This window comes from Ciconia boyciana, chromosome 3 (assembly GCF_034638445.1).
Source record: "Ciconia boyciana chromosome 3, ASM3463844v1, whole genome shotgun sequence".
Taxonomy (NCBI): domain Eukaryota; kingdom Metazoa; phylum Chordata; class Aves; order Ciconiiformes; family Ciconiidae; genus Ciconia; species Ciconia boyciana.
In genome coordinates, this window is record NC_132936.1 from 90,147,727 (window position 1) to 90,163,445 (window position 15,719).

Here is a 15,719-nt window from a genome sequence, read left to right on the forward strand (position 1 = left end):
CTTTTTTTAAACTGTTGTGCTGTTAGAAACACAAGTCCATTTAAAATTACTACAGCAAGTAACTTTCTCTGACTTCAAATATTATATACACACACTGGTCACTTTCTCCACAGCAGAAGAGAATCCTGGTAGCATTCAGCCCATAATCCTGCACTGAAAAACCAATGCAGAATCATGATCAAATATTTTAACAGACTTAAAAACCAAACAAAACCTCCCAACAAAAACCAAAAAAGAAACAAAGACACCCTGCAACCAGTAAAAAAAAAAAAACAAAAGAAACACCAGCCAGCTTGGGCATTTATAAAACCAGTGGAACATCAAGCAGAAAAGTAAACTAGACGTTATTACCTGCAAAAAGAACACTGTTAAACCCTTTCCTTCTAAAAAGTTAGTTACCAATAATTCTCAATAATTTTTGAACATACTGCTTTACATTTTCATTTCCAACAATACTACATTAATTTTTTCTTTTGCAACATCCAAACAATTTGAACATTTATGATGTTAAAACAGAAGGGATGCATAAAAGAGTAAAAAGAGTACAAAATTAATATTTGACTACTTCGAGGTAGAAGAATGTAAAAAGAACATTCAACTTCTCAGAAAATTGCGGTGGCATTGTCTTACACTTTGTAAATAAAAACTTTTATACTTACGTAATATTAGGATCCACTTGTTTGTAAGCATGGGCTGCACAAGATCCACAATAGGTATATCCTGCGTGGCTGCAAATCAAGATGTACAAAATGTTAATGTGTTAAATATTAACATCTTAAATATGTTGACATTGCTATTAAATGCTAATATCTTAAATATTATTTGTCCCCAATAAGCTAGAAATAGTAAGAGTGATCCAAAAATCAACTCCTGAAACAGCTGGGGAGCACTGTTCTAGTACTGAATGTGCAAGGGACATACTTGTTAAAGAACTGCCAGTGACCATTTACTTGAAAGTTAGTAAGTAAGCCTCCAGATCAAAGCACCTTTCATTACTTGTAAAAGATACTAGTAGGCAGACTACACAACTGCATATTACCAGAAGCTCATGATAATGCTAAGAGTGCAGCCAGGGGACGAGGGAATAGCAAGCTGCTGGAGAAAGCTCTTCTAACCACACTCCAGTAACTGAATATGATGAAGTAGAGGGGTCTGGCAAAGAGAGACTACACGTTACAGCAGATAAACAGAGAATAAAAATGCTCTGTCATTGAAGAATACCTCAGCAACAGAATGAACAGGCACAGGGAAAGGAGCGGAACGCAGCACGGTAGCTTTTACTGCAGAGAACATGACATGCTTTATCATTTCCTATCACTCTGGCTTGGAATCTCTCTCAACCCGTGTTCCTGTGTGTGCTCCAAAAACATTCATAATTATTCTGATTACTTGTGTCAAATCTTAAGACCCATTCCCTTCAAGACTATTAAAAACAGGAGAAGATTCCATTTACAGTGCTAAAAGCATTAATTCCAGAGAATGTTCATTCCCCAGGGTCCCACGCCAAGTGGTAGAGAACAGCTCACGATCACTCAGCAGCATGTCCACAGCAGAAGGCCATGCCCACATTGCACAGTACTTGGCTGCATTGCCTCTGGAGCGCCCATGACCCTAGGTCAATAGTTATCATTTATTTTGAGTCAAGTATGTGCAACACCACAACTACAGCTTTCCAGATGGTCTTTTTATACAATGACACTGAGAATGATACGTGCTCCAAGTCCTGGGACGTACAGGATACTTGAAGATACGAGCTCCTCATTGACAGCACTAGAGGATTTTACATCTATTTATATGTATGTATGCATACGTGCACGTATACACATCCACAGAATGACACCTGGAGCAAGTTATCCTGAAAATTACCCTGGGGTGTTACTTCAGCGTCACTTACCTCACTCATTCTGAAGAGCTCAGAAAGGTACTAACGTACATGCTAAGGGGACAAACAGGAGACTGAAACTTGGTGAACCAGCAAGGTATGTTACATGACAATGTCAACAGAGCCTTCTGAAAGGTTCCCTCTGCTACAAGCTTTTTCAGCCTTTCACAAAAATATTATTAGCCATATCCCACTTTACAGGTGGGAAAACAAAGGCACAGTTAATGAAACAATTTGGTAAGACCACGAGAAGACTTCCAGTGGTTCCAAAAAAAGAACACAGGTTACCTAATCCACAGCTGAAAGACCTCTTTCCAGACATTCCTGTGAGAAACACTAAGGCAGATCTGGGACAATTTCTTCTGCACATTCAATACTATTATGGCATACTTCAAACATTGTATCAATGCTATGTCAGCACAGGAAAAACATCATTTTTAAGGTGTTTTTTCTAGTATTTCCTTCCAACTCACAATAAATTGGAATGACCAGCATACTTTTCTTATTATATGTCTCAACCATCTTCAATAAATTGAATTCTACCTAAATAGTTTAGATGATCCCTATTTCTCCTGTGGACAAAAAAACCCAAACAGAACCAAACTAAAATAAATAACAAAAGTAAACTATTTTGAATAGCTGAATAGTGTTTTATTACTTTTGTTTTAAGCTTTCCTAAGTTTTGATTTGGAGGCAATGTTGGTGTTTTGTTTATTTGTTTTGTGGGGTGGTTTTTTTGTTTGGTTTGGCTTTTTTTTTTTTTTAGTATGTGTAGCTGTTCTATACTAGAAATGCGCTGAAAGAGCTGTCATCTTTAGACTACACTCCACTAATACACCTCTTATCTGTCTTACTGGATCACAAGTGAATGTTGTATCTTCAATCCATCAGCAAAAGGAAACTAATCATACACCAAAACGTGCACAGATTTCTTCCATTCCATGCCATATCCTAAATACCTATTTAGAAACCACATGACATTCCTTTCAGCTAAAAATTAGCTTTCACCAGTTTTCAAAATCACTCAAAATAAAGCAGCATTTAACTAATCAAGTATTATATATACTAAAAACAGATTTCAAACTTACGGTGCAATAATGGCTCTAGCAGGTCTCTTTGTGGACTGTACTTGAGAAAGCCAACCTTCTAGTTGTGCATTCAGCTGGGGTCCTATGAAGAGACAAGGAAATACTGAAGCCATAAAAGAATCTAAAATACCTCAAGAATTAAAGTCCAAAAGTCCAACAGATTTAATAAATAAATAAATAAATAAATAAAATAAACCCAACATGCCTGTAATGTTGAAGGTTACAGAAGGAAAGTTTCCACCTCCTAGTCTAGTCCAGGAAGTTCATTTATTGCACATCCAAACACACACTTACTGCTTCTTGCTCTGTGGACTGATGCACATACCATTTCATCATTAGAAAGGATGGCTACTGATCTCAGAAGAGAGGCTAACAGATGACTGATTCCTCTGGTAACCATATTTGCAGAATTCAGAAGTAAAAAGCTAAGATAACTTACACCAAGAGAGCCCGATATGGGAAGATGATATAATACAAAGACCTTACATACTGACATGATAGCCAATGGCTATGGTATTTAGTCCTTTATTATTGTCATGCAAGCATAAGAGCAGAACCCAAAGCACACTGTAACCTGGAAAAACTGTAAATACACAGGAAAAAGCTAAAAGTGAGAAGACACCATGCTTATACTCATGCCTTAACAACTTCTGATCAATCAACATACACTATAAGTACATAAACTTCTTGGCAACATTAATTTTGATAATTGGTCAATCCAATATTTAACTTTTTTTGCTTTTTTAACTAAATCCTATACATCAGCAAGTGGCAAATATTCTCAATTCAATTAGCTGACAGATGATAAAAATGCCTTCTAGAAATACAACATTAAAAAAATATATTTTGATTATTTCCCATCACAAAGAAAACTTTGAGGTAAAGCTAATCCCAAAGAAGCAAGTCTGGCACATACAGTGCAACATTATATTAAAGAACACAAAATAATCTTTCAAGTAAAACTCATTCTTCTGCTATTGTTACAAGTAACATATCATTAACAAAGAGAAAAATAGATGCACTTTTTTCAGTTGACACTACGCTTTTGACAGAACTGTATGTCAGCAGAGTTTATCTGTAAAGTATGGTGCAGTAAGCAGCTTTTCTTCTGCCATGCACGTCGTAGATTTCTGTATCTTCCCCATGCAGGTGTAAAACCACCAATTGCCAGGAAAAGTCAAAAACAAATTAAATACCTGAAACTATTTCATAGCTATGTTCCAAACAGCCCAGATCTCAAGCTGACAGCTCTCCAAAGAGCTGACAAGAACTACAGAGAACTGGAGCAAAGATGTCAACTTTTGCAGAATCCAATCAGTCACTCATCAGTGATAGCCAAAAAGCTTTCTCTAGAAAACCCAGGGGGTGTCAAAGCCACCGTTTTTAATACAAAACTTAATTCATGTGTTTCATGAAAAAAAGGTTTACTTCTGTGGTTGCAAAGAACCCCACCATCGTACATGAAGAAGGTGAACTAGTGCAACACCGTTTCCCTCAGCCTACAATCACCTTGAATGCCTTAGGTGCTGTCTACAGCGCACTGCTGTAAGACAGTGACTTTGTGAAATGATGAAAGTGTCAAAAAAAAAAATCCCACACACCAATTTTGTTCTGCTGATTCCGTTGCTTGGGGAAATTACAAGCAGCAGAGACATTCAATAGAGATAAGGATAATGACATCTTAGAAAATGGAGGCTGTTGGGGAAGCTAAGTAAAAATAAATAGATCTCCATTTCCATCCTCTTTCTAAGCTACTAGGAGACTAACAAAACAGTACTCTAATACAGTCTTACCAGTTTTATTTTTTATATACTTAAGAGTGAAGACACAAATCACTTAAAAATTTGACTTCCTAGTTGTCCCAAAATATGTAGCAGGATAAAGTACTTTCTGAATTAAGCTCTTTAGGAGGACACAATTTCTCCCCCCCCCCCCCCCCCAATACCTACTGCCCACAAACTTGAACAAAACATGACTCTGCCCCACCTGACCTCTTCTCCTCAAAGAAGAAGATCCACAGGCCGCACAACAGCAGAAAGGCCAGAAGCTCTCCAGCAAAGTGAGACAGCCTTGGGACTCTCTTCCCCAACAAGGCACAGTGCTTGGCCTTCCTCCGTCCCTTCTTTAGCAAAGATTTTTGGTTAAGAAGGTGGTTAAAATTATTTGTCTTTGGTTCAGACAAATCAGGTAACTTGCTGAACAGTTTAAAGACAAAGTTCAGAATCTCTGGTAATTTCCTAAAATTCCATATGATTGTTCAAACCTGGCCAAAACGTCTGATCTTACAGTGTAGTAGCAGAGTAAGATGCCCAGGTTTGCTTAGTCTGCTATTACAGACACACACTCTGACAAAGTAACAAACATTTTTTTCCTAGAGTCTGTAAAATAAGAGATCTGTATGACCCAAGGGATGAAATTTCTGTCAGTGTTTACTTAAGTCCCAGGTAACACATATGCTTTCAGATTTTTTTCCCTTACAAGGTACCTTTTTAAATCATTAACTCTGACCTAATGTAAGTTTCCATATCAACCGATACTTATTTGTACTGTTTTAATAAAATGTAATCAAATCTCTCTCTCCAAAGGACTAATGGAAAGAATGAAGAGTAGAACATATCCCCTTGACCTTTTAGCTAAAGAAAAAAAAAAAAAAAAAATCAAACAACACCCACATGAACTGACAGGAGTACAGCCTACCTGCAGCTTCCTATGCTTACAAATAATTTAAGGGGGCTATTCTAAAAGTGTAATTTTCTTGTTACAAATTAGCATCAACTTTTTGTTGAAGTGAGAAATTGGAAGAAAAACCCCTCTGATCAAACATGACAGTGCTTAAGGCTAAAGTCAAAATATTTGAATTGGATATACAAAATATAAATAAACCCACATTATCACAGTAGATATGCTCTGCCATATGGAATTGTATTATAGGAGATGAGTAGCTTCTTCATGAAGAAGAGCTCTATCAGTAAGTTTTGTTCATATGTAAATTAAGTTAAATTGGAAAAAAGTCTTTGCAAATAGTCACCGAGATAACTGCAGTAAATATCCATCTCCTAAGCTGACAGGCATGGGCGAGGAATAGCGCTGCCAGCTATGGATGCTGCTGCCGCAGTGGGGGGAAGTAGGAGAGGTCCCTGTCCCTCCAGCCACAGGTGGGACGCCCAGCTTGAGAAAGCTGGCAGGATGAGCACACCAGGGTTTTTAAGGCTAACCCAGACAGAAGGACAGAAAGCCTTACGGATGCAACAATCAATACACTTTAGCATTAATACTGTAAGATCAGACCTTTTGTTGATTGAAGGAGGATTAGGCAACAAAATATGAGCTTCACTGAAGCCTGTAACATTAAGATGTTCATTTCAATCCTATGAAGTAAGATATAAATATAGGTATGTTACTAAAGAATGATGACATTATCTGTGGATATTTCACATCCTGTTTTGGTTTGGAAACTGGCAGAAGTTATGCCAAATTAAAAATAATTGCAAGCACAGACCAAGACTTCACCAAACAAATTTATGGATACAGCTACAGGCATAATTATTTCAAACATCTTGCCTAAAATAAATTATTTTTACAATCAACATTACCCCCTCACAAAACACTAGAGTCAGTAAGAAGGAATTCTTCCATGTTACACGCATGCCAGTGTTACCCAATGAATAATAACACAAAGACATCTGGTAGTCACACGCTTAGGTTCATCACCTCAATTTACAGCTGTCGCCATCCAGGCTTTGTGGGTTAAGCCAAACCAGCACATTCTTTCCACAGCCAAGCTCACCTCGTTGCATGAGACTGAAGTGCTTATATGCCAACTGTCAACACAACATAATGGGAACTTGCTCCTGTCCCAGCAGCCACCTTTACTAGTGCAAAGCCTACCTTTTCAGATTGGTAAGGAAGACTGGTGCTTGCTCCAAAACCTCGGTTTCAGTGAATGCTCCTTTTACGGGAAGACCATTAAGCCTCAACCAAAATACTGAGCAGCACCAGGGAAAACTGCTCAGGTCTCCCTCGCCTGCACAGGTACAGCACTTGCAGCAATGCTCCATCCCTGGAAACATTCAAGGTCAGGTTGGACGGGGCTCTGAGCGACCTGATCTGGTTGAAGATGTCCCTGCTCATGGCAGGGGGGTTGGACTCCATGACCTGTAAAGGTCCCTTCCAACCCAACCATTCTATGAATGCAAGTAACGCTGGAGCACAATAACATTAATGCTGCAGTCCCCATCTTTTACACTTTTACTTGACAGCTTCTATTTGTCTAAGCATGTCTTCTGCCCTATAGGAGCCAACATTTTTTTCTGAGCCTTACTCCTTTTAACTTTTCATTACCTTTACCCATAGATGAAAGAGTCTACACCTTGAAAATACTTCTAATAAATATTACAGCCTACGTACTAAGAGGTAAATAAGGCTTTATTCTTGTAGGCTGTTCGAAAAATTAAGGTAAGTAACAGTGAAACCTTGGGGGCTGGCACACAATTTTTTTAATAACTGGAACTAAGGGAACTCCTGTCTCCACAACTTTGAAGGTGAATTCAAAACATTTAATTCAATTGTCAGGCAAACTCCAATCTAAAATGTGATAGAGGACTAACTCTTCTTAGTTAAAACTGCAGTTTCTCTTCTTAGTTAAAACTGCAGAAAGTATAATCATTGTTTTAAAGAACACAGGTTCCACTTGAAAAAAAAATCTTTGTTTCTCACTGCAACAAAAGCCGAATCCTTGAATAAAGAACAAGTTTTATTTGTGCAAAGACTAGGGAGTGTCAGGAATAGAACGTGATTTCCCACAACTCATGTTGATGAGCACATTCTCTGCTGCTAGCATATACTCTCTTCCAATACTGAATACTGATGAAACAGTGAAATCAGCCTATAAGCAAGGCAGAAATTTACTTACACAAACTATAGTACTGAGGAGGGGGAATTAAGATGCAAATAAAGATTACACTGATGCTACATAAACTCCTATTATACACATTGTAAGATGAACATAAACCAGCAGGTAATGCTTGAATGGGGGAAAATAACACTGAAGCCAGAACAGAAATGTTGAAATCTGCTTTGGTGGCAGTTCTCACTTGCATGTCCCAGTTTCCCAGTATTCCCCTAGCTCTTTTATTTCCCCTACTGAAAGTTATTAGGAAATAAATAATCAAACTATAACTCCACTCATTAAGAATATCGAACAACGTGCACCTACCTAGCTTTATAAAATACCTTCCCAGTTAGGTCATTCAGAGATCCAAACAAATGACCTTCTGTTTTACAGCTCTGAGGAAGTGATTTTGGCTCTAATACATGCTAAATGTAACCTGAATTTGTGAAAGCATTCATTAGGTGATACTTGCAGACCTATTTTAATAATACCAGGACTGTACCAAATATAAAGCTTTTTTTCAATTCTAATTGTACGGTAAAAGTTGAATCTACATTCTTTACCTGGTGGATCTTGATTCTGACCATATTTAAGTGATTCAGCTAGAAATAATAGCCTAGAAATTGTGTTTTACATTATTCCAGTATACTGTTGCAGTATACAATGTTAAATAATACAGTTTGCATATTAATAGTGTTCCATGATTAACTCATAAAAGAGCCAGCAATGACACATCCACTTTCCCCATAAAATGTCTAAAAAAGATAGAAGACCAAAGGGAGAGAAACATTACATTTAGTATTTAACATTGCAAAGCAAATACTTACAAATTTGCAAGACACTATGATTAGTTGTTCACAGATTGCAAGGTAAGAACTTAAGTTAATAGCTGTATTTGCAATGCTCCAGTTAATGTCACAACATGAAGATTTCACAATCAGTATGTTAATTATCCTGCTACTGCAGAAAGCTCCTTTCACTACAACAGAGATCAGGTCAAAACTTTCTCTCATTTCAGTGACCCTCACATGCTTTTTACATTTTTTCCTGGATCCATTTATCCGTGACCATCTACTAACAACATGGTGAGCCATTACTTGTACCTTATGTTTATGAACAAGCCGTGATGAGTTATTCCAATTTTGGGCAACATGCCAGGGTCCGTGGCACACAAGAGTTAAGCACTTTCAAAAAATACTCTTTCATGATATAGTGACCATCTTCCTCAACCCAACATCTGCATTCATAGTCTAACAACACACAAGATTGCACACATTATTTCCTTCTAGCCACTTCAGCTATTGCAGGGACTCAGATCCAACACGCTACAGAGAAGGGTTTCTGCTCTAAGTTAAGGTAGGATGCAGCCACTCTGAGGGTCAGTGAAAGACATCCCAGCAGCAGTGTTTGCCCTCAGAAACCATGGGCAGGAGGCCTGGTGAACAGATTACATGTATTTAGCAATATCACAGCAGAGCAGAAACAGCTGTAACTGATGCACACGCTTTCTCTGACATTGATGAGAAGTTCCAGCTCATGCCAACAAGCACACAAGTGCTGGGATTACATCACTATTCATTAAAATTGACACTTTTATGTCACTCTACGGGGCCCCCAAGCCCCAGAAGGCGCAAGTGAGAAAAGCTGTACTATCTCAGAATCACACTGCTATTGCACATTGAAGCTGGCTACCTCAAAGAGCTATTAACAGAGTTAGTAGGTTTTGGCTTCAGAAAAAAAATCAGTATTTGGTACAAAAGCAGTAAAAAAGCATTAATGCAGGTCTTATTGGGGATTACAAAGGAGTAGGAGAGACTGCAAATATGCTAAAATAGTGGCCAACTTTGAGAGAAACATCATTTCTAAACAGATCATTCATGGCACACATCTGCCTTTTAATCTATTTTCTGATCTGCAGACGTTCTTCGAAGTATTATCCATTCCAGCTGACACCATCATGCAGACCTCAGCCCTAAAGACAAGATCTGAACATCCCTGGCCACATGACAGCCAGTTATTCGAAAGTTCCGGCATTTCTTGTCCAAACAAGTTAGAAGCTCAATCCTTACAAAGGCCAGCAACAAGATTTCAGTGCCTATCTCATTTGGGGTTCTTTTACTTACAAGCCAGGGCAGCAGAAAACCAACTCTGAACACAAGAGTACCATGAGGTTTAAACGCTCTTCAAACATTTATATGGAGACAGACCATTTACTTGGCTCATCATGAAAAATACCTTTGAAGACAATAAGCGCAATGGCCTTTCAAGTTAACTCAGCAATTACTCTGCCAATTCACATTTGCATCAATAAGCATATGGAAATTAAGGTTCTCCTAGTTCAAACCACTTGACATAGGCTACCAGAAAGCACACCTCTGACCACTATGGCTTGGTCAAGGAAAACAGAGAAATAAGCCATACCTAATACAACGACAAACTCGTTTTGCAGGGCACATTTCAGAGCATGTAGTATTGTTATTCACACACACTCTCAATTCAATTTTACTGGCATGATTTGGAATAGCTTACTAAAAACCCTTTGTGTTTTGTCTGTATCAGCGTGCCACTGACTGGGGAAAAGTTGAGACAAGAAGACTTAGCAAACGCTTTATTAAAGAGTGGTACAGTATTCCATTAGCACTTCCAGGAGCCAGGCAAGGCAGGCCAGCTGCCAGTGAATAAACCATGTTAAGCGCCCTAATGTGTGACATCTCACTTGTAATGGCACGCTATACAGGAAAAAAGATGCACATACGCTAACTTTTATTTTCATTTCAGGAACATATGGATTGATTCCCCACAGAACTGCCCAACACTTACAGAACCTACTCACATGGAGGAGTAAATCGGCAGTAAGCATCCACACCCTGTCCTGCAAATAGTCCATGCTCAGGATAGCGTGTCATTCCTGTTATATTTCAGCTGCTCCTTTTGTATCTAGGAATGTATCTGTCCTGCATACAAAATCATGGAAAATTATGCCATTTTTGTTTCAAGTTGTCCTTAATCTTCCCATTCCCCCTGCTGGTCAAAATCAATTTCTCAAGAGGTCTGGATGCTAGGTGGTTGAATTAACCCAGCAGGAGTGGGACTTGCTTCCAAAAATAAATCAGAGTGTAATATTTTTCACCACACAACAGTGATACTACTTTTTTTTTTTTTAAACAACCTACATGACAGCAGTGCAACAGGGTGATACTTATATTTACATTATATGCCTTTATCTCATTTTTGCAAGTGTTTTTAGCAGCCACCATGCACCAGGCTGCTAGTCCACAGAAGCAATGGCATGCCACATACCATTTTTAACTTTTTTAAAACCAGATCTATAGATCAAGATCTGCAAGTGAAAAAATAGGTTATTTAGACCAGTGGCCTACTATCAGCAATGGTCATAGCACTATTGCAGTTTGGAAGCTCAGCTGTAAAGCTTTCCATATTCAGTGCTCCTGCTAAGTACGAGGAGGAACAACTGACCAGACAGACTTCATTGTTAGTTTGCTGCCAGACAAATGCTCCACAGGTCCACATCTAAAGTCCATTAAGATGCTACACAGACTGATGTGGAACGAACATGAACTTCCCCACACCAAGAATTCTAGAGGAGAAGATATGATGATAATTTTGGTCAAATTTTTCATACTGAACTCAACTGCAGAAACTTCTTAAAGAACTTGCTTTTTAAATTTTTCTTTACAACAGCACATTATGGATGAAGAACACATGGGAAGTTAAATGCTAACATCACTGTGAAGCCCATCTTCCCCTCCGCGCACCCTTTCTCAGCTTCATCAAGTGAGCAGGAAGCAGTGAGCTTTCTGCCTGGGACCTCACTTTCCCTCCAATAAGAACAAAGTTGTTTACTTACAGTTAGATGTGAGATTCTAACATGTGAACATGCCTGGATGTGCATAATTGCACAGCCAGTCTCACCTGCTCTAAAACGTTAATTAGCGTCATACAATTAGGTGATGTATTTGCACTAGGATGTAGTGCATGTTTATATTTTCGAAGGCAGAACCTAAGCAGTGCATACCCCATAGCTGGAGAAAATAAGGGAGCGAGGGTCTACTTTCAGCTGAAGCAATTGCTGCCCCACAGAAATGAGCAGTCTCTAAAGACAAGAAGTGGTGTTTCTTCTAAACCCTCTTACATACATTACATTGACCCTCCATGAAGAGTAGTAGCTCCCTCTTACTTGGTTGTAGCTTCACCTCTGATACTGCTTCCACTCCTGGAGCGCAGAGGAGCCAGCTAATCCAGTTCAAGGATATCCTCTGGCCACAAAAGCTGGTTTGCATTCTGGATCCATCCTTTGTCCTCTTCTCCCTCAGCTGGCTTCGGCCCTTCTTTCCCAGGGCTGACTTCTACAGCCAGATCTCACAGATACAGGGTTTTTTAAGCATAGCAATGGGTGCTCTATTTTTGCAGTCAACACCCACCTCCCCACCCCCCACCCCACCTCCCGGCCCCAATCCAGGATGCCGTGCATCATCCTGGATGTTTTGTTGATGTTTTACCCTCAGGTACTAGGCACCTTGGGATACACTACCACTTAAAAACCTCATCCTCACACAGCCTCTTTAAAATGCTTTCGGACGTAACGATTTCGAATGCATTCTTCAAAAGTCACGTTTCTCATTACCCTTTCAGACAGAGTCATCTTAACTATGGAGCAAGACGAGGGTTTCCAGGGCATCCGCTTGCCCTGTGTAATCAAACTCAGCTCTGTAGAAAGAGAGCAGTTTTCAGGAAACGGGAAGCTTAAATGCTAATATATTAACCCAGCAAATCGCTTCTGGGCCGAGACGGTAAGCACGAAGAGAGTAGATAGGAGGAATTGACAACACAGTCCCTGGAGACTCGCAGGAATGCACTGAAGAACTATCACAATTCAAACTCTAATCCCTGCCTCAGCTCCATCCTTGAAGCTATGCAGGTCGAAACCACATAGTAAAATCCAGACTTTCTTCAAGTAGTACGACTGAGGAAACGAGCCTATGTTACAAGTTTGAAATAGCAGCTGATGTGTGAGTTTAAATCTTCCTGTATTTTAGGCCAAAGTTAAGTCTATGGTGAACACACACCCTCTTGGTCCCCATTTATTTCCTCTTGAGTTTTGATGGGCCCTCCTAAAATTGCACACAAAAATTAGCTTCCAAGCAACAAAAAACGGCTAGCCCCTGTCTTGCTGACCAGGGAGAATTCCTGCACTTGCATACCCTACGTCAACAGCAGAAGATAGTTCAAAGCAAGAGACATTAATAATGCTCTTTTCTTGTTTAAGGAAAACAAAACACACTTACCAAAACTCTAGCCTATGCAACATCAACCACTTACCCCCACCACACACCCTGTAACAGCTACAATTTAACTTGTCAGAAGTACAGTCACCATCACTCGTTACAACATGATTCAGTTTGGTTTTTTTCATGCAGTCTAAGTGTCTGGGCAACCATCCCTCACCTCCTCAATAAGCAATACCCAGAGGGCTGCCCAAAAGCAACGGGAGCAACATGCTTTTGGATGTCCTATTACAGACAAGTAGTACTGGCCAAACTAGTCACACAGACTTACCAGGGTGTAGTCTAACAAAATTACACACTGAATTTGTATCGAAAAGAAAACAGCCAAACACAGCACCTATGCCTCTTAAATTAATTATGAAAAAAATTAAAATTCTTATTTGCAAGTATCCAGCAGTAACTGGGTATGAAGTCCAATATCAAACAAACTACAAAATTTATGTATAAGGTCATCTAGCCATTCCATACCGTAAATCAATTTTCTACCTTATTCATAAATGAAAATATAAATAGCAAGTTGGGAAGTGTTACCACAAAGCTTCAATGTTTTGATGTCTTTGCACGTGTTTAAATCTATACCTCTGACATGATTTTGTTTGCTTTCTGTAAAGAGAGTACTACCTGCCTTTCTAGACCACTGGAAAAAACTGTAATTGCAAGGCATCGATGCTGGATGAAGATTTGAGACCAGTTTTGTAACGGACACAACAGTTATGTTTGTAATATTAAACTCGGAAGGAAAACAATCATCCTCTATTGTTGTCTTGAAACTGCCTAGCCACCATTTGAAGCCCAGCCTCTTATCCCACAATCTGCCTCTTCCTGTGTTACCCTCCTCCCTGCATTTCTCTTCCTCCCTTTCCATTTTTGCCTCGTACCTTGTTCGTTAATTTGTGGAGGAGAAGGGAAACTGCACCTATTATAGTCAAGAGAAGCATATGACGTTTCACATCTAGTTCTTCTTAAATGTCAGTTTAGGATGCTGAATGCATCTCTCTATTTATTTTTTTCACTTGTATCCCTCCCCTCCCTCTGAACTATTCTTTACAACAGCCTCTTGCTCATCTAAGCTTGTTCACCTGCAGTTTTGCAATGATCTTTACTTCTGAGGCCAGTAAAAGACCATCCCTTACCAATCTCCTTATTAACAGCTCTGAAAATACAAATGTGCATCCTATCCGCAACAGCAGAGTTCTGCCCCAAGACCCAACAAAACTTATTTCCGAACATACGTGCCTTCAAGCCATTATTACAGGTTTCTGTCCTTTTTTGGGAGGGCGAGGGGAGCGGTAGTCCTCCCTCCAACACACCATGTCTTCCGTCTATTCTTTTTCTGCAAATACCACATTTTTAAATGGACAGAGCCCATTCTGTACTACTGCTTTATAACTTTCCACTACGACTAGAGAAAGCGCTCTGGAAGAAAAGGCAGCAGCTCATCTTGGACTACAAGAAGTGAAATAAACCTCCTTATTTCCTCTCCACCCCATCACCTGCCTTCTAGCCCTGCAAAACACCCCAGACATCCTGTATTCACTCAGGAAAAAAAATAAAACCCAAGAGCACTCCAAAACACCGAAATCTCTTCGTGTGCTCTTACACCCATTACGTGCAACATTCGGTACGAGGCACAATACGCAGGCCGGCTCTACCACCACCGCCTTGAGACGCGAAGTCGCAGCAACGCGCGTCTCCCAAGCAGGGGCAGGCACACACGGAACACCCGGGGGGGCCGATCCAGCCCTCGCCACGCTCCAGCACCGGCCTGCCGGCGAGAGGCGCCGCTGCCCCGGTGCAGGCGGCCGGGCCGGGCGGAGGGGCCAGCAGCGGCAGGCAGGTGTGCTCGGCTCCCCGAGGGGCGCGCTACGGCCACCGGATGCCCAGCGGCACCACCGGCCTCCCGCGCCGCTCTCCGCCGGCAGCCGGGCCTGGCAGCCACCCAGACCCCCACCCGCTCACCGGGCCCGGGAGGGCCGCGGCCCCCAGCCCCCCCTCGTCCGCCATGTGCCGGCCGCGGGGGCGGGGCCGGCGGCCCCTCCCCGCGCCCGGTCCCGGTCCCGGCCGCGGCCCCGGCGGCGGAAAGTGCTGATTCAGCCCCCGCCCCCCGCCCCCGGCGGCGCTGCGGGCCGCGGCGCCGGTACCTGAGGCTGTGTACCAGCTGCCGGCGTGGCTGGCCTCCCGGCAGAGCACCCGGTTGGACATCTTGGTGCCGGAGCCGCCTATGGTGTTCGGGGGAGGCGGTGGGGGACGGGCCCGGCCGCGGCGGCGGCGCTGCTCCCCCTCCTCCCCCGGCACGGCCCGGGCGCCGCGGGCGGAGGCGGCGCTGCCGGCGGCGCCTCCGGGCGGGCGGGCGGGCGGGCGGCGAGCGGGAGGGGGGCGCGCGGAGGCGGCGGGCGGGGCTGCGCGGGCCGGGGACGCGTCGCCGGGCTCGGCCGCAGGCGGTCGCCCCGCGGGGGGGGGCGCGGGGACAAAGCCCGAGGCCGCCGCCAACTCCGCGCTGGCAGGTGGGGGGCGCGAAGAGAAGGAGGCCGCGGCAGCAACTGGGTTTGGCC

The 15,719-nt window shown here is 41.8% G+C and overlaps 1 protein-coding gene across 2 annotated transcripts in view; it reads right to left on the reverse strand.

The window, feature by feature from the left end:
• Nucleotides 1-15,719, reverse strand: part of MEMO1 (mediator of cell motility 1) — a 28,917-nt gene extending 13,198 nt beyond the window's left edge. Inside the window, exons 1-3 of one of the 2 annotated variants that reach the window (XM_072856524.1) lie at nucleotides 15,309-15,719; nucleotides 2,971-3,052; nucleotides 660-728 (exon numbers count right to left, since the gene is read on the reverse strand). In XM_072856524.1, coding sequence (XP_072712625.1) covers nucleotides 660-728; nucleotides 2,971-3,052; nucleotides 15,309-15,369 — 212 coding nt within the window. In that variant the 5' untranslated portion in view covers nucleotides 15,370-15,719. Of the gene's footprint in view, nucleotides 1-659; nucleotides 729-2,970; nucleotides 3,053-15,308 lie in introns of those variants that run through there. The other variant, XM_072856525.1, reaches the window with a different exon arrangement.